The sequence below is a fragment of the Pelophylax lessonae genome (assembly GCF_965119305.1).
Source record: "Pelophylax lessonae genome assembly, chromosome: 7".
Taxonomy (NCBI): Eukaryota; Metazoa; Chordata; class Amphibia; order Anura; family Ranidae; genus Pelophylax; species Pelophylax lessonae.
In genome coordinates, this window is record NC_138774.1 from 622,364 (window position 1) to 642,225 (window position 19,862).

The 19,862-nt window shown below is 50.4% G+C and overlaps 1 protein-coding gene across 1 annotated transcript in view; it reads left to right on the top strand.

Moving 5' to 3' along the window:
* Window positions 1–1,517: 1,517 nt before the first annotated feature.
* Window positions 1,518–19,862, top strand: part of LOC309560181 (adapter SH3BGRL-like) — a 33,020-nt gene continuing 14,675 nt past the window's right edge. Inside the window, exon 1 of the mRNA XM_082263753.1 lies at window positions 1,518–1,638. Coding sequence (XP_082119879.1) covers window positions 1,594–1,638 — 45 coding nt within the window. The 5' untranslated portion in view covers window positions 1,518–1,593. The remainder of the gene's footprint in view (window positions 1,639–19,862) is intronic.

A 19,862-nucleotide genomic window follows, 5' to 3' on the forward strand; every position in this document is an offset into this window, starting at 1 on the left:
ACCTCCCGTTCCTCATCTTCGAAATCACTGATGGTGGGAACGGTGCCGTATTGAATCTTCCTCATGACACATGAGACTTCGAGCCCTGATGAAGTGTGGAGACATTTACCACCCAAAACATGTCGGCCTATTGTGGCCAAGCCCTGATATTAAGGCTTTGAAGGTCTATTGGGTCTGGATCTGACATTGGCCCTTTCTCCAGTAACTGGTCATGGATATAATGTCATGCCCCTAAAATCTAAGGAACGTCTCAAATTCCTATGTGTCATCAGAAGGACTCAACATGGCGCCATCACCACCTCCCATTCCTCATCTTCTCAGTCATTGATGGTGGTGACGGCGCTATGTTGAGTCCTCCTGATGACACATAAGACTTTGTGTCCTGATGAAGTGTGGAGACTTTTATACCCCCAAAATGTGTTGGCTTATTGTGGCCAAGCACTGATATTTAAGCCTCGTACACACGCAACGAATTTCCGCCGGCCGGTCGTCCGTCTTTAGTCCAGAGTTGTGTTTTGTTGGTTGTTATGTGCCTAGACTGCACACGAATTTTCTCGTACGACAGAATTCTACGTCAGAAGTGATGTCATGTGATAGGAGTGATGTCATGTGATAGGAGTGATGTCATGTGTTGGATCGCTTTCTTTGTGTTCTTTCTTCTCTGAGCATGCCCAGAGTTGCTCATTAGATTTTTCCCTGTCGAAATCTGTACTGACTGAACGAAAATCGGCCGTGTTTTGACAGAGGACAAAAATTTTATAGCCTGCACACCAGGATTTTTTCGGCCGCAAAGTCGGAGTTGGTTGTCGGAAGCATCATACTAACAAGCCGAAAATCGGCAGATCGGTCGTCGGACGAAAATTCCCGGCCGAATTTCGATGCGTGTGTATGAGGCTTAAGGCTTGGAAGGCCTATTGGGTCTGGGTCTGACATTGGCCTCTTCTCCAGTAACTGGAGGAGTAACCGTCATGGATATAATGTCATATCCCTAAAAACGAAGGAACGGCTTTATAAATCAGCAAAAGTGACTTTCACCAAACATTCACTGGCAGAGAATCAGCCGCCATCCTATAAAACCTGGAAGATTCACATGCAGAGAAGGTCACAATTATTGTTTTATAAATCCTGGTAGAGGGGCGAGGCGCCCGGTGCCTCCTCCTCCTCTCCTCTCCTCCAGCAGCTGAAAGCAATAAATGTAAAGCAGGAAAATTCCTGTCTAGAAATCTCCCAGAGAAGAGAGAACTGGCTGTGTGCAGCTGCTGTGCCTTTCCTGGGAGAAATAAAGTTCATTGAAGAAAAAAAAGAGAACCTCCTCCCCTGCCTGCTGAGCAAAAGAAGGCGAGAGAGTCAGAGAGTCAGAGAGAGAGAGCAGAGGGAGAAAGAAGTCATCATCGTCATCCTCCTCCTCCTCATCATCATCGCACAGCCACAGAGGAGGAGAACCAAGCATCCTCATCCGTCCATCCATCCCAAGACCACCATCCATCCCTCCACCTGAAGACCACCATCCATTCATCCACCCCAAGACCACCATCCACCTGAAGACCACCATCTATCCATCCCAAGACCACCATCCATCCCAGGACCACCAGCATGGTCATCACCGTCTATTACGCCAGTTCTTCTGGCTCCACCGCGGTGAGTACTTTCAGCTTCATCTGGGGTCACCACTGTAATGCTGTAAATGTTTCCATCGTTGATTCTTACTATTCCTCCCATTAATTCAGTATAAGGAGAGAATAATTAAAGAATTATCTCCATAATTACAAAGAATCCAATCCTAGAGGATCGCAGCCTCCAGAGACACTTCTACAGTTACATTGTTAGCTGGAGAAAAGATACATTGTCCAATCACAAGAAGAACAAATCAAAACATCCCCGTCCTTCATAGACCGAGCCACCCACCCAGAAGAAGGCCAGAGACCCTCAGAGCAAGGAGTCTCTGTACCAGAGGAGCTTACACTCTAATGTCCCCTCCCCCACACTCACACTCTTCCAGTCTCGGTTTGGTATAATATAAATATGAGAAAGAAAAACATCGCAGACAGGAAACGTCTCCCAGTCTGAGCACAAAGACCTCTCTATGTACATAGAATATTCTATTATATGTTGTCACTGATGTGAGACCCGACTCTTATATCTATGGAGTACAAAGCAGCCGGACATATCTCCATGTACATGAATGTCTGAGGGGCACCCACCATCCCTGTGCCCATTATGAGGGGTTCCCACCATCCCTGTGCTGAGTTCCCGGGTCTGTACCCCCGCTGTGCCCATTATGAGGGGTTCCCACCATCCCTGTGCCCATTATGAGGGGTTCCCACCATCCCTGTGCCCATTATGAGGAGTTCCCACTATCCCTGTGCTGAGTTCCCGGGTCTGTACCCCCGCTGTGCCCATTATGAGGGGTTCCCACCATCCTTGTGCACATTCTGAGGGATTCCCACCATCCCTGTGCCCATTTTGAGGGATTCCCACCATCCCTGTGCCCATTATGAGGGATTCCCACCATCCCTGTGCCCATTATGTGGGAGTTCCCCCCATCCCTGTGCCCATTATGTGGGAGTTCCCCCCATCCCTGTGCCCATTATGAGGGGTTCCCCCCATCCCTGTGCCCATTATAAGGGATTCCCCCCATCCCTGTGCCCATTATGCGGGAGTTCCCCCCATCCCTGTGCCCATTATGAGGGGTTCCCACCATCCCTGTGCCCATTATGTGGGAGTTCCCCCCATCCCTGTGCCCATTATGAGGGGTTCCCACCATCCCTGTGCCCATTATGAGGGATTCCCCCCATCCCTGTGCCCATTATGCGGGAGTTCCCCCCATCCCTGTGCCCATTATGAGGGGTTCCCCCCCCCCCATCCCTGTGCTTAGGTCCCGGGTCTGTACACCCGCTGTGCCCATTATGCGGGAGTTCCCCCCATCCCTGTGCCCATTATGAGGGGTTCCCACCATCCCTGTGCCAATTATGAGGGATTCCCACCATCCCTGTGCCCATTATGAGGGATTCCCCCCCCCCCCCCATCCCTGTGCTGAGTTTCCAGGTCTGTACACCCGCTGTGCCCATTATGAGGGGTTAATTTTGTTTACTGAAAATTCTTACAAACAAACAACTTATATACAATAAAACCATAATAAATAAATTATAAATAACATATTTACAAAATAATTGAAAATAACGATACAAAACAAGAACATAATAAATAAACCAAATAGCGCACAGCATAAACCCTACGAGAGAGACAGACTAAGGAACATCACCGTCACCATGCATGGAGCCTTTTATCAGACATTATATTTTATGACTGATTTTAATCTGACAACATTATTGGGTGCCACTTTTAACCGAGGATAATTGAGGTGGCCTTTTCTTAGGCTGACTACTCTCTCTCTCCCTGGAGAACCAGTGCACCCTGGGACTCCTCATCCATAGAAGACGCTGTACTCAACGAGTCCCATTCATCGTCATCTGACAGGACCCCAAACTTATTTGTCAAAAGGCAAAACCTCAGGACTGTGGGTAGCTGAACACTTTTTTTTCCTTCTTTTGCCCTTCTTCCTTTTCTCCTCCAACCATTCCACATCATTCTTGGACAAACTGGAAATAACAGTTTCCCCACTCTTACCCTCCGATTCGACCCCACTCTCCCTTACCTTATCTACCACTAGGCCAGCCTCCTCACCTTTATTAGCTGGACATATCTCCATGTACATGAATGTCTGAGGGGTTCCCACCATCCCTGTGCTGAATTCCCGGCTCTGTACACCCGCTGTGCCCATTATGAGGGATTCCCCCCATCCCTGTTCCCATTATGAGGTGTTTCCACCATCCCTGTGCCCATTATGAGGGATTCCCCCCCATCCCTGTGCCCATTATTCGGGAGTTCCCCCCATCCCTGTGCCCATTATGAGGGATTCCCCCCATCCCTGTGCCCATTATGAGGGATTCCCCCCATCCCTGTGCCCATTATGAGGTGTTTCCACCATCCCTGTGCCCACTATGAGGGATTCCCCCCCATCCCTGTGCCCATTATGAGGGATTCCCCCCCATCCCTTTGCCCACTATGAGGGATTCCCCCCCATCCCTGTGCCCATTATGAGGGATTCCCCCCCATCCCTGTGCCCATTATGAGGGATTCCCCCCATCCCTTTGCCCACTATGAGGGATTCCCCCCCATCCCTGTGCCCATTATGCGGGAGTTCCCACCATCCCTGTGCCCATTATGCGGGAGTTCCCACCATCCCTGTGCCCATTATGCGGGAGTTCCCCCCATCCCTGTGCCCATTATGCGGGATTCCCCCCATCCCTGTGCCCACTATGAGGGATTCCCCCCCATCCCTGTGCCCACTATGAGGGATTCCCCCCCATCCCTGTGCCCACTATGAGGGATTCCCCCCCATCCCTGTGCCCATTATGAGGGATCCCCCCCATCCCTGTGCCCATTTTGAGGGATCCCCCCCATCCCTGTGCCCATTATGAGAGATTCCCCCCCATCCCTGTGCCCATTATGAGGGATTCCCCCCATCCCTGTGCCCATTATGCGGGAGTTCCCCCCCCCCCATCCCTGTGCCCATTATGCGGGAGTTCCCCCCAACCCTGTGCCCATTATGCGGGAGTTCCCCCCCCATCCCTGTGCCCATTATGAGGGATTCCCCCCATCCCTGTGCCCATTATGAGGGATTCCCACCATCCCTGTGCCCATTATGCGGGAGTTCCCACCATCCCTGTGCCCATTATGAAGGAGTTCCCCCCCATCCCTGTGCCCATTATGAGGGGTTCCCCCCATCCCTGTGCCCATTATGCGGGATTCCCCCCCATCCCTGTGCCCACTATGAGGGATTCCCCCCCATCCCTGTGCCCACTATGAGGGATTCCCCCCCATCCCTGTGCCCATTATGAGGGAGTTCCCCCCATCCCTGTGCCCATTATGAGGGGTTCGCACCATCCCTGTGCTGAGTTCCCGGTGTGCCCATTAATGTTTGGATGGAGTGATGGTTATTGGGGTATTATAGGGTTCCTGTGTTGGGGCTCTCGGGGGGTATTATAGGGTTCCTGTGTTGGGGATCTCGGGGGGGGGGGGGGGGGGGTATTATGGGTTGCTCAGCATGTTGGTGGTTGAGGAAACTTCCTGATATTACATACAGCTGTGGGTAGTGATTTGTATGGAAATTATGGGGGATGGGCGGGGAAGATGATGTGACGCTTTATACAAAATTCTCTGCACTAAATCCCTCCGGAGACATCACTGAGCTTCTGGTGATCGATCGATATTCTGCTTCATCCACCTGGAACACAAGCAGTCCTGGGCCGGACGTTTCAGTTGTCTCCCCTTCCTGGGCCAGAGACCCCTCCTGTCTCCCCTTCCTGGGCCGGCGACCCCTCCTGTCTCCCCTTCCTGGGCCGGAGACCCCTCCTGTCTCCCCTTCCTGGGCCGGCGACCCCTCCTGTCTCCCCTTCCTGGGCCGGCTACCCCTCCTGTCTCCCCTTCCTGGGCAGGAGACCCCTCCTGTCTCCCCTTCCTGGGCCGGCTACCCCTCCTGTCTCCCCTTCCTGGGCCGGAGACCCCTCCTGTCTCCCCTTCCTGGGCCGGCTACCCCTCCTGTCTCCCCTTCCTGGGCCGGAGACCCCTCCTGTCTCCCCTTCCTGGGCCGGAGACCCCTCATGTCTCCCCTTCCTGGGCCGGAGACCCCTCATGTCTCCCCTTCCTGGGCAGGAGACTCCTCATGTCTCCCCTTCCTGGGCCGGAGACCCCTCATGTCTCCCCTTCCAGGGCTGGAGACCCCTCATGTCCCCTCATGTCTCCCCTCGCTGGGCCGGAGACCCCTCATGTCTCCCCTCGCTGGGCCGGAGACCCTCAATATTTCACCTTCCTGGTTTAAGAGAGCCCCACCAAGTCTCCCCTTCTTGGGCTGGAGACCCCTCATGTGTTACAAACCTGGGCCCGAACCCCCTACAGCTCATCTTCTAGGAAGCCCCCCCCCCATCCAAGCTCAGACACAGTGGATTGTGATGAGTGACATTAATGACTTCCCTCCGGATCTATAAAACATGGCGGAGACTTTGATGATTCTCGGTGACGCTCATTAGGAAGGTTTTTATGGATTCTTTTAAAGATTGAATCACACAACCATGGCTGATGATGTCACAGGGGAATCTAGGCTATGATGTCACTGGGACAGCCAGAGAGCCAATACCATGGTTGTCACTGGCTGGGAGAGGGGCCAGATTCTGGTGACACCAGGCAGGAGAGGGCCAGATTCTGGTGACACCAGGCGGGAGAGGGGCCAGATTCCGGTGACATCAAGCGGGAGAGGGGCCAGATTCCGGTGACACCAGGCGGGAGAGGGGCCAGATTCTGGTGACACCAGGCGGGAGAGGGGCCAGATTCTGGTGACACCAATCCGGGAGAGGGGACAGATTACTGTGACACCAGGCAGGAGAGGGCCAGATTCTGGTGACACCAGGCGGGAGAGGGCCAGATTCTGGTGACACCAGGCGGGAGAGGGGCCAGATTCTGGGGACATCAGGCGGGAGAGGGGCCAGATTTCGGTGACACCAGGCGGGAGAGGGCCAGATTCTGGTGACACCAGGCGGGAGAGGGCCAGATTCTGGTGACACCAGGCGGGAGAGGGGCCAGATTCTGGTGACACCAGGCGGGAGAGGGGCCAGATTCCGGTGACACCAATCCGGGAGAGGGGACAGATTACTGTGACACCAGGCAGGAGAGGGCCAGATTCTGGTGACACCAGGCGGGAGAGGGCCAGATTCTGGTGACACCAGGCGGGAGAGGGGCCAGATTCTGGGGACATCAGGCGGGAGAGGGGCCAGATTTCGGTGACACCAGGCGGGAGAGGGGCCAGATTCTGGGGACATCAGGCGGGAGAGGGGCCAGATTTCGGTGACACCAGGCGGGAGAGGGGCCAGATTCCGGTGACACCAGGAGGGAGAGGGGCCAGATTCTGGTGACACCAGGCGGGAGAGGGGCCAGATTCCGGTGACACCAGGCGGAAGAGGGGCCAGATTCCGGTGACACCAGGCGGGAGAGGGGCCAGATTCTGGTGACACCAGGCGGGAGAGGGGCCAGATTCTGGTGACACCAGTCTCGATGACTGTGTAAATAAAGGTGTCCCCTATAACCCGGTGTGATTAGGGCCCGCCTCCTCTAAGGTTTATTGTTGGACTTCAGTTTTGCGGATATAAGAATTTGCATATTCTCGCCTGCTTGTGTCCTGTAGAATAATTCCTCTCCGCCTGCTGAAATCTTTCACAATGAGTGGTGAGTGGGAGGCTCTGCTCCGCCCCCCATGTTGTAGCCTGCACCCCCCCCCCCCCAGGCACATGGCGGGGGATTCCTCATCCCATGCATTGCACTGACTGCCTGTCATTTGGCTCTAAGCTCTGTGCGGAATACAGGAGCGGGGGGAGGAGGAGTCTCTGGCTTCCAATAGCTGTGCCATGTGAGGTCGCTCCTCCCCCTCTGGGTGGGCCTGACCTTAGTGTTGGGGGGGGGGCAGGTTCATAGTTTGTGAGGTGTCCGGTGACCCGTTTGGCTCTCTCTGGCTGTGAAATCCCTTGCAGTGCTGTGCTGACTGGGGAGGAAAGGGTTAAGTCCCTGTATTGGGATGGAGCGCCCCCTGCAGTGTCTCTGCAGAGAGGAGGAGACGGTCCCTTTAAGACTGGGAGCGCGCTCAGCGTAGGATTGCTGGCGCAGGGAAGAGGCGGGAGAGGAATTCTCATCCCTCATCAAATCTAAAGGTCAAAACAAAAACATGGAAGTAACAACCAGCCGAGTATACAATGTAACCATTGATGCTTATAGATGGGGAGGGGGGCGGAGCAGTGACACCTGCAGGGCTGCAAGATGTGCAAGGGGGTGTCACACCCCCACCTCCCCCCCTCCCCTGTATAGAGATGATAGGAGCACCCCCTTTATATACAGTGCCTTGTAAAAGTATTCACACCCCACATTTTCTCATGTTACCCCCATAAATGTATTTTATTGGGATTTTATGTGATAGACCGACACAAAGTGTCCATAATTGTGAAGTGGAAGGAAAATGATAAATGATACAAATAAATCTGTGAAAAGTGTGGCTGCATTTGTATTCACCCCCCGGTGTCAATACTTTGTAGCTCCGCCTTTCCCTGCAATTACAGCTGGGAGTCTTTTTGGGGATGTCTCTACCAGCTTTGCACATCTAGAGAGGACATTTCTGCCCATTCTTCTCTGCAGAATATCTCATCTCTGTCAGATTGGATGGAGAGCGTCTGTGAACAGCAATTTTCAAGTCTTACCACAGATTCTCAATGTGATTTAGGTCTGGACTGTGACTGGGCCATTCTAACACATGAAACCATTCCATTGTAGCTCTGGCTGGATGTTTCGGGTCGTTGTCCTGCTGGAAGGGGAACCTCCGCCCCAGTCTCAAGTCTTTTCTTCTAAGATTGTCCTGTATTTGTCTCCATCCATCTTCCCATCAACTCTGACCAGCTTCCCTGTCCCTGCTGAGGAAAAGCATCCCCACACCATGATGCTGCCACCACCATGTTTCACAGTGGGGATGGTGTGTTCAGGGTGATGTGCAGTGTTAGTTTTCCCCCACACATAGCGTTTTGGTTGAATTTTGGTCTCCTCTGAGCAGAGCTCCTCCCCCACATGTTTGCTCCTCCCCCACATGTTTGCTCCTCCCCCACATGTTTGCTGTGTCCCCCCACATGGCTTCTCCCAAACTGCAATGGGGACTTCTTATGTCTTTCTTCCACCAATGGCTTTCTTCTTCTCACTCTTCCATAAAGGGCAGATTTGTGGAGCGCACGACTAATAGTTGTCCTGTGGACAGATTCTCCCACCTGAGCTGTGGATCTCTGCAGCTCCTCCAGAGTTCCCCATGGGCCTCTTGGCTGCTTCTCTGATGAATGCTCTCCTTGCCCGGCCGGTCAGTTTAGGTGGACGGCCATGTCTTGGTAGAGGCCCGTCCGGTCAGTTTAGGTGGACGGCCATGTCTTGGTAGGGGCCCGGCCGGTCAGTTTAGGTGGACAGCCATGTCTTGGTAGGGGCCCGGCTGGTCAGTTTAGGTGGACGGCCATGTCTTGGTAGGGTTGCTCGGCCGGTCAGTTTAGGTGGACGGCCATGTCTTGGTAGGGGCCCGGCCGGTCAGTTTAGGTGAACGGCCATGTCTTGGTAGGGGCTCGGCCGGTAAGTTTAGGTAGACGGCCATGTCTTGTTAGGGGCCGACCAGTCAGTTTAGTGGACAACCATGTCTTGGTAGTGCCCGGCCGGTCAGTTTAGGTTGACGGCCATGTATTGGTAGGAGCCCGGCTGGTCAGTTTAGTGGACGGCCATGTCTTGGTAGGGGCCCGGCTGGTCAGTTTAGTGGACGGCCATGTCTTGGTAGGGGCCCAGCTGGTCAGTTTAGTGGACGGCCATGTCTTGGTAGGGGCCCGGCTGGTCAGTTTAGTGGACGGCCATGTCTTGGTAGGGTTGCAGTTCTCCCATGATGGATTGATCAGCGCTCCGTGAGATGGTCAAAGCTTGGGAGATTTTTTTTATAACCTAACCCTGCTTTACACTTCTCCACAACTTTATCCCTGACCTGTCTGGGGGGTTCCTTGGCCTTCATGATGCTGTTTGTTCACTAAGGTTCTCTAACAAACCTCTGAGGGCTTCACAGAACAGCTTTATTTATACTGAGATTACATTACACACAGGGGGACTCTATTTACTAATTAGGTGACTTCTGAAGGCAATTGGTTCCTCTAGATTTTAGTTAGGGGTATCAGAGTAAAGGGGGGTGAATACAAATGCAGCCACACTTTTCACAGATTTATTTGTATCATTTATCATTTTCCTTCCACTTCACAATTATGGCCACTTTGTGTCGGTCTATCACATAAAATCCCAATGAAATACATTTACGTTTCTGGTTGTAACATGAGAAAATGTGGGAAATTTCAAGAGGTGTGAATACTTTTGCAAGGCACTGTATAACGCCGGGCTTGTGATGGTTCCCATTGTGGCCGCTCGCTGCTCCCGGCTCCATAAAGACGCGGTGTCACCGGTTTGGGGTGGAGGGGTTTTCATGTAAATCAGTAAGAAGGGGGTTCCCCGCGGAGGAAGGGAAGAAGGGGGTTTTCCATGGGGGAGGGGAAGAAGGGGGTTCTCCATGGGGGAGGGGAAGAAGGGGGTTCTCCATGGGGGAGGGGAAGAAGGGGGTTCTCCAGGGAGGAGGGGAAGAAGGGAGTTCTCCATGGGGGAGGGGAAGAAGGGAGTTCTCCATGGGGGAGGGGATCTCATTGTTTGTAGATCTGGTTCAGCTCCGAGGATGCTGCCTCTCTGATCGCAGTGAAGGAATCGCTCATCAGAAGATCTGATCCCGGATTGGAGGTTGGGAGCGCCCAGGAATAGAATCGGACTTCTTGATTGGAAGTTAATTTAAAATGTTCGTTGAACAAGAATTTTCAGATCGCAGCCAACACGTTTCGGGGGAGGGGCTGCTTCTTCAGGGCTTATATATAGATTAATAGTTTATAGTGGAGGAGAGTGTCGGTCCACCCCGACCAGAGTGACGGCTGCCGACAGGTTATGCTGACATTACTATGGCCACACCCATCAACTGGACAAGCTCCGCCTCACCTCAGCCTAGGCAATGTCACTGGGGGGGGGGGGGGGGGACTGAGGAAATGCTTCCTCCTACCTGCAGCAGACTGAGTGGAGCTCCAGCTATACTGTGATCTGTCCGGGGTCTATTCATAGGGACAGGTCCTCTGTAAGATATATATATATACACTGAGTGATAGATATCGGATGCATTATGGAGTAACTCCTGAGAACTACAAGTCCCAGCATGGTCCTATGGAATACTTTGTGTCTGGCCTCAGGATATCGCAGTGTCCGCCGTTCTCTCCGCGCCATGCTGGCCGGCTCTGGGAACCTTCACTGTGACTGTTGATGTTGGCGCCGGTCCTCCGGGATAATAATTGTGTGATATTCAGGCGGCTCCTTCTTTGTTTTTCTTCTGAAAATAACTGAATAGAAGCCGCTGTGCACAGTGACGTCAGCGCGCCGCAAGTGTGATGTCATCCCGGGACCGCCCATCAGACTAGACATAGAAGAGCCTATTCCATGTATGGGAATAAATAATCCCTCATAGGTCACAATGTACAGGAAATATTCTCATTATAAACCAATCCTGGAGCTCCGCTCAGTGACTCCGCCTACCCTGAGATGATGTCATCAATCTGCTGCAGGCAGGAGGAAACATTTCCTAAGTCTCCCCTCCCCCAGTTTCCATACAATCTTTCTGTCTACATGCATTCACTACAACGTCTCCTCTCCCCCTCCCCCCTCCTCCTCTCCTCCCCCTCCCCTGCTCTCCTCTCCTCCTCTCCTCTCCTCCTCCCCTGCTCTCCTCCTCCCCTCTCCTCCTCCCCTGCTCTCCTCCTCCCCTCTCCTCCTCCCCTGCTCTCCTCTCCTCCTCCTCCCCTGCTGTCCTCTCCTCTCCTCCTCCTCCTCCCCTGCTCTCCTCTCCTCCTCCTCCCCTGCTGTCCTCTCCTCCTCCTCCTCCCCTGCTGTCCTCTCCTCTCCTCCTCCCCTGCTGTCCTCTCTCCTCTCCTCCTCCCCTGCTCTCCTCTCCTCCTCCTCCCCTGCTGTCCTCTCCTCTCCTCCTCCTCCTCCCCTGCTCTCCTCTCCTCCTCCTCCCCTGCTCTCCTCTCCTCCTCCTCCCCTGCTGTCCTCTCCTCCTCCTCCTCCCCTGCTGTCCTCTCCTCCTCCTCCTCCCCTGCTGTCCTCTCCTCTCCTCCTCCCCTGCTGTCCTCTCTCCTCTCCTCCTCCCCTGCTCTCCTCTCCTCCCCCCCTGCTGTCCTCTCTCCTCTCCTCCTCCCCTGCTCTCCTCTCCTCCTCCCCTGCTCTCCTCTCCTCCCCCCCTGCTGTCCTCTCTCCTCTCCTCCTCCCCTGCTCTCCTCTCCTCCTCCCCTGCTCTCCTCTCCTCCTCCCCTGCTGTCCTCTCTCCTCTTCTCCTCTCTCTCTCCCCCCCCTCACTCTGTTTTTTCTTCTTTTTTTTTTCTTCTCTAACAATGTCACTTTGTAGCAGTGTATTAGACCTGGAGGAAGCTGTACATTGATTGGGGGGAGGGGGGTGTGCGGAGCGCGAGAGATCCGAGACATCGAAATTTCACAACTTCCCTTCCGGAAACCATCGCCAACCGTCTACATCCCCTCCCCCACCCAACCACAGACTCTGCACAGTACCACTTCTCCTGTCCTGTATGCCGGGTGTAATTCTCAGTATCTGTTCTTATTCTGTATGTATGGACTCTGCTCAGTACCACTTCTCCTGTCCTGTATGCTGGGTGTAATTCTCGGTATCTGTTCTTATTCTGTATGTATGGACTCTGCTCAGTACTACTTCTCCTGTCCTGTATGCTGGGTGTAATTCTCAGTATCTGTTCTTATTCTGTATGTATGGACTCTGCACAGTACCACTTCTCCTGTCCTGTATGCCGGGTGTAATTCTCGGTATCTGTTCTTATTCTGTATGTATGGACTCTGCACAGTACCACTTCTCCTGTCCTGTATGCCGGGTGTAATTCTCGGTATCTGTTCTTATTCTGTATGTATGGACTCTGCACAGTACTACTTCTCCTGTCCTGTATGCTGGGTATAATTCTCAGTATCTGTTCTTATTCTGTATATATGGACTCTGCACAGTACTACTTCTCCTGTCCTGTATGCTGGGTGTAATTCTCAGTATCTGTTCTTATTCTGTATATATGGACTCTGCACAGTACTACTTCTCCTGTCCTGTATGCTGGGTGTAATTCTCAGTATCTGTTCTTATTCTGTATGTATGGACTCTGCACAGTACCACTTCTCCTGTCCTGTATACCGGGTGTAATTCTCAGTATCTGTTCTTATTCTGTATGTATGGACTCTGCACAGTACCACTTCTCCTGTCCTGTATGCCGGGTGTAATTCTCGGTATCTGTTCTTATTCTGTATGTATGGACTCTGCACAGTACCACTTCTCCTGTCCTGTATGCCGGGTGTAATTCTCGGTATCTGTTCTTATTCTGTATGTATGGACTCTGCACAGTACTACTTCTCCTGTCCTGTATGCTGGGTGTAATTCTCGGTATCTGTTCTTATTCTGTATGTATGGACTCTGCACAGTACTACTTCTCCTGTCCTGTATGCTGGGTGTAATTCTCGGTATCTGTTCTTATTCTGTATGTATGGACTCTGCACAGTACTACTTCTCCTGTCCTGTATGCTGGGTGTAATTCTCAGTATCTGTTCTTATTCTGTATGTATGGACTCTGCACAGTACCACTTCTCCTGTCCTGTATGCCGGGTGTAATTCTCGGTATCTGTTCTTATTCTGTATGTATGGACTCTGCACAGTACTACTTCTCCTGTCCTGTATGCTGGGTGTAATTCTCAGTATCTGTTCTTATTCTGTATGTTTGGACTCTGCACAGTACTACTTCTCCTGTCCTGTATGCTGGGTGTAATTCTCGGTATCTGTTCTTATTCTGTATGTATGGACTCTGCACAGTACTACTTCTCCTGTCCTGTATGCTGGGTGTAATTCTCAGTATCTGTTCTTATTCTGTATGTATGGACTCTGCACAGTACTACTTCTCCTGTCCTGTATGCCGGGTGTAATTCTCGGTATCTGTTCTTATTCTGTATGTATGGACTCTGCACAGTACCACTTCTCCTGTCCTGTATGCCGGGTGTAATTCTCGGTATCTGTTCTTATTCTGTATGTATGGACTCTGCACAGTACCACTTCTCCTGTCCTGTATGCCGGGTGTAATTCTCGGTATCTGTTCTTATTCTGTATGTATGGACTCTGCACAGTACCACTTCTCCTGTCCTGTATGTCGGGTGTAATTCTCGGTATCTGTTCTTATTCTGTATGTATGGACTCTGCACAGTACTACTTCTCCTGTCCTGTATGCTGGGTGTAATTCTCGGTATCTGTTCTTATTCTGTATGTATGGACTCTGCACAGTTCTACTTCTCCTGTCCTGTATGCCGGGTGTAATTCTCAGTATCTGTTCTTATTCTGTATGTATGGACTCTGCACAGTTCTACTTCTCCTGTCCTGTATGCCGGGTGTAATTCTCGGTATCTGTTCTTATTCTGTATGTATGGACTCTGCACAGTACTACTTCTCCTGTCCTGTATGCTGGGTGTAATTCTCGGTATCTGTTCTTATTCTGTATGTATGGACTCTGCACAGTACTACTTCTCCTGTCCTGTATGCTGGGTGTAATTCTCAGTATCTGTTCTTATTCTGTATGTATGGACTCTGCACAGTACCACTTCTCCTGTCCTGTATGCCGGGTGTAATTCTCGGTATCTGTTCTTATTCTGTATGTATGGACTCTGCACAGTACTACTTCTCCTGTCCTGTATGCTGGGTGTAATTCTCGGTATCTGTTCTTATTCTGTATGTATGGACTCTGCACAGTACTACTTCTCCTGTCCTGTATACCTGGTGTAATTCTAAGTATCTGTTCTTATTCTGTATGTATGGATTCTGCACAGTACTACTTCTCCTGTCCTGTATGCCGGGTGTAATTCTCAGTATCTGTTCTTATTCTGTATGTATGGACTCTGCACAGTACCACTTCTCCTGTCCTGTATGCCGGGTGTAATTCTCGGTATCTGTTCTTATTCTGTATGTATGGACTCTGCACAGTACTACTTCTCCTGTCCTGTATGCTGGGTGTAATTCTCAGTATCTGTTCTTATTCTGTATGTTTGGACTCTGCACAGTACTACTTCTCCTGTCCTGTATGCTGGGTGTAATTCTCGGTATCTGTTCTTATTCTGTATGTATGGACTCTGCACAGTACTACTTCTCCTGTCCTGTATGCTGGGTGTAATTCTCAGTATCTGTTCTTATTCTGTATGTATGGACTCTGCACAGTACCACTTCTCCTGTCCTGTATACCGGGTGTAATTCTCGGTATCTGTTCTTATTCTGTATGTATGGACTCTGCACAGTACCACTTCTCCTGTCCTGTATGCCGGGTGTAATTCTCGGTATCTGTTCTTATTCTGTATGTATGGACTCTGCACAGTACCACTTCTCCTGTCCTGTATGCCGGGTGTAATTCTCGGTATCTGTTCTTATTCTGTATGTATGGACTCTGCACAGTACCACTTCTCCTGTCCTGTATGTCGGGTGTAATTCTCGGTATCTGTTCTTATTCTGTATGTATGGACTCTGCACAGTACTACTTCTCCTGTCCTGTATGCTGGGTGTAATTCTCGGTATCTGTTCTTATTCTGTATGTATGGACTCTGCACAGTTCTACTTCTCCTGTCCTGTATGCCGGGTGTAATTCTCGGTATCTGTTCTTATTCTGTATGTATGGACTCTGCACAGTACTACTTCTCCTGTCCTGTATACCGGGTGTAATTCTCGGTATCTGTTCTTATTCTGTATGTATGGACTCTGCACAGTACCACTTCTCCTGTCCTGTATGCTGGGTGTAATTCTCGGTATCTGTTCTTATTCTGTATGTATGGACTCTGCACAGTACTACTTCTCCTGTCCTGTATACCGGGTGTAATTCTCGGTATCTGTTCTTATTCTGTATGTATGGACTCTGCACAGTACTACTTCTCCTGTCCTGTATGCTGGGTGTAATTCTCAGTATCTGTTCTTATTCTGTATGTATGGACTCTGCACAGTTCTACTTCTCCTGTCCTGTATGCCGGGTGTAATTCTCGGTATCTGTTCTTATTCTGTATGTATGGACTCTGCACAGTACTACTTCTCCTGTCCTGTATGCTGGGTGTAATTCTCGGTATCTGTTCTTATTCTGTATGTATGGACTCTGCACAGTACTACTTCTCCTGTCCTGTATACTGGGTGTAATTCTCAGTATCTGTTCTTATTCTGTATGTATGGACTCTGCACAGTACTACTTCTCCTGTCCTGTATGCCGGGTGTAATTCTCGGTATCTGTTCTTATTCTGTATGTATGGACTCTGCACAGTTCTACTTCTCCTGTCCTGTATGCCGGGTGTAATTCTCGGTATCTGTTCTTATTCTGTATGTATGGACTCTGCACAGTACTACTTCTCCTGTCCTGTATACTGGGTGTAATTCTCAGTATCTGTTCTTATTCTGTATGTATGGACTCTGCACAGTACTACTTCTCCTGTCCTGTATGCTGGGTGTAATTCTCGGTATCTGTTCTTATTCTGTATGTATGGACTCTGCACAGTTCTACTTCTCCTGTCCTGTATGCCGGGTGTAATTCTCGGTATCTGTTCTTATTCTGTATGTATGGACTCTGCACAGTACTACTTCTCCTGTCCTGTATACTGGGTGTAATTCTCAGTATCTGTTCTTATTCTGTATGTATGGACTCTGCACAGTACTACTTCTCCTGTCCTGTATGCTGGGTGTAATTCTCGGTATCTGTTCTTATTCTGTATGTATGGACTCTGCACAGTTCTACTTCTCCTGTCCTGTATGCCGGGTGTAATTCTCGGTATCTGTTCTTATTCTGTATGTATGGACTCTGCACAGTACTACTTCTCCTGTCCTGTATACTGGGTGTAATTCTCAGTATCTGTTCTTATTCTGTATGTATGGACTCTGCACAGTACCACTTCTCCTGTCCTGTATGCCGGGTGTAATTCTCGGTATCTGTTCTTATTCTGTATGTATGGACTCTGCACAGTACCACTTCTCCTGTCCTGTATGTCGGGTGTAATTCTCAGTATCTGTTGTGAAGAGGAAGGTTTCTGTAGACGGAGGTGGTGATGAGTTGGGTGTGGTTATCTTGTTGGTTTTGGTTGGAGTCTGTGCCGCTCCCTGATTGGTGGATAAGAAGTGACCGGTATTATCTCATCCATTCATCTTTCCATCTGAAGAGATTTTAGTAATTATTATTCAACAGAAAGAAATTACAATTTGATAGACAATAAATACGCCTTCAGCCCAAAAAGCCGTGTAGTAGAAGAAGGCGTGGAGGAAAGCGTGTAGAAGAGGAAGGCGTGTAATAGCGGAAGCCCTGTAGTAGCAGAAGGCGTGTCGAGGAGTAAGGCGTGTCGAGGAGTAAGGCGTGTCGAGGAGTAAGGCGTGTCGAGGAGTAAGGCGTGTCGAGGAGTAAGGCGTGTCGAAGAGGTAGGCGTATCAGAGAGGAAGCCGCGTAGTAGAGGAAGCCGTGTCATAGATTAAGGTGTGTAGCGGAGGAAGGCATGTCGTAGAGGAAGGCGTGTCATAGAGGAAGCCGTGTCATAGATTAAGGTGTGTCGTAGAGGAAGGCGTGTCGTAGAGGAAGGCGTGTCATAGATTAAGGTGTGTCGTAGAGGAAGCCGTGTCATAGATTAAGGTGTGTAGCGGAGGAAGGCGTGTCGTAGAGGAAGGCGTGTCGTAGAGGAAGGCGTGTTTGGTGTCTACCTGATCGATGTCTTCTTCTACATTTTTGTAATGACTTCTTATGAAGGTAACTCCATCCCAGCAAGAATTATAGAATACAGATAGAGTTTGGCTCTGGTAGACTCATGATGGGGTATTGCTGAGACTACCCTGCAGACTGTTTATGGCCGTTGTACCTCCAGGCCTCATTAGACGTCATCTGAGGACCCCGTTGAAGGTTCACAACATCTTTGCTTTGCTTCCAGCTTGGCCTGTTTCCCATCCGCTGTGCCCTCCAGAAAATGTGTCCCGCTCTCCGGCTGCCCTCCATAGAAATCTCATGTCTATTACCAACTTGCGTATTTTGTGGAAATACAGGTGGCGCTGTGCTCAGTACAGCTTCCTCATTCCTTCCAGCAGTTTGGGGCTTGTCAGACCTCACTATAGTCATAATCCTCTGTCCCGGGTGAGTCTATCACAGCCGGTATATTGAGCATTCCAGAATCTGAATCTGGTATTATAGGTTAATGTGTTCCCGGGTTCTGGCTCCACCCTCTCTGAGCCCTCTCAGTGATGGACAGTATCATATAACGGGGGGCTGCAGTCCTGCCAGTCGCTGTGTGAGAATTCTGCTTGTTCTGTCTGCATTGAGTTATATAAAATGCAGCTTTAAGGTAAATTCTGTCCAGAATTGGCAGGAAACTCTTGGCTAATCTCCGGGCGCGCCGTGTTTATCCTTCCTCCCGTCTCTGGGATGTATTAATCCCCGATGTTTGTCAGGTGGGGCAGCCGAGTGCGGCTTCTGCGGATTAAAAATCCATTTATTTTACCGGGAGAGTCAGAAGTGTTCCCGCAGACTTCCCTCAGAAGAGAGCCGAGTCCGGCAATTGAGAGCAGCTGAGGGGAGAATAGGGAAGGACCACCCCTTAGATCCCCATCAAAGGCGCTCCCTATAACAACACCCTATTGGATGTTGGGGTGTGGTTGTAATACATTGTGGAATGTAAGGAGTGTGGCCTTAATTGATGGCATGAAGTCAAAGGGTGTGGCCATATTGGATTGTTGGATTGTGAACAGTGGATGGTTGGATTATTCGACGGGGAACAGTGATTAGATTGGATTGTTGGATGGAGGACAGTGGTTAGATTGGATTGTTGGATGGAGGACAGTGGTTAGATTGGATTGTTGGATGGGGACAGTGGTTAGATTGGATGGTTGGATGGAGGACAGTGATTAGATTGGATTGTTGGATGGGGGACAGTGGTTAGATTGGATTGTTGGATGGAGGACAGTGGTTAGATTGGATTGTTGGATGGGGACAGTGGTTAGATTGGATTGTTGGATGGGGGACAGTGGTTAGATTGGATTGTTGGATGGAGGACAGTGGTTAGATTGGATGGTTGGATGGAGGACAGTGGTTAGATTGGATTGTTGGATGGAGGACAGTGGTTAGATTGGGTTGTTGGATGGAGGACAGTGGTTAGATTGGATTGTTGGATGGGGGACAGTGGTTAGATTGGATTGTTGGATGGGGGACAGTGGTTAGATTGGATTGTTGGATGGAGGACAGTGGTTAGATTGGATTGTTGGATGGGGACAGTGGTTAGATTGGATGGTTGGATTGTGAACAGTGGATGGTTGGATTATTCGACGGGGAACAGTGGTTAGATTGGATTGTTGGACGGGGAACAGTGATTAGATTGGATTGTTGGATGGAGGACAGTGGTTAGATTGGATGGTTGGATGGGGAACAGTGGTTAGATTGGATTGTTGGATGGGGACAGTGGTTAGATTGGATTGTTGGATGGAGGACAGTGGTTAGATTGGATTGTTGGATGGAGGACAGTGGTTAGATTGGGTTGTTGGATGGAGGACAGTGGTTAGATTGGGTTGTTGGATGGAGGACAGTGGTTAGATTGGATTGTTGGATGGGGGACAGTGGTTAGATTGGATTGTTGGATGGAGGACAGTGGTTAGATTGGATGGTTGGATGGGGAACAGTGGTTAGATTGGATTGTTGGATGGGGAACAGTGATTAGATTGGATTGTTGGATGGAGGACAGTGGTTAGATTGGATTGTTGGATGGGGGACAGTGGTTAGATTGGATTGTTGGATGGAGAACAGTGGTTAGATTGGATTGTTGGATGGAGGACAGTGGTTAGATTGGATTGTTGGATGGGGAACAGTGGTTAGATTGGATTGTTGGATGGAGGACAGTGGTTAGATTGGATTGTTGGATGGAGAACAGTGGTTAGATTGGATTGTTGGATGGGGGACAGTGGTTAGATTGGATTGTTGGATGGAGAACAGTGGTTAGATTGGATGGTTGGATGGGGGACAGTGGTTAGATTGGATTGTTGGATGGAGGACAGTGGTTAGATTGGGTTGTTGGATGGAGGACAGTGGTTAGATTGGATTGTTGGATGGAGGACAGTGGTTAGATTGGGTTGTTGGATGGAGGACAGTGGT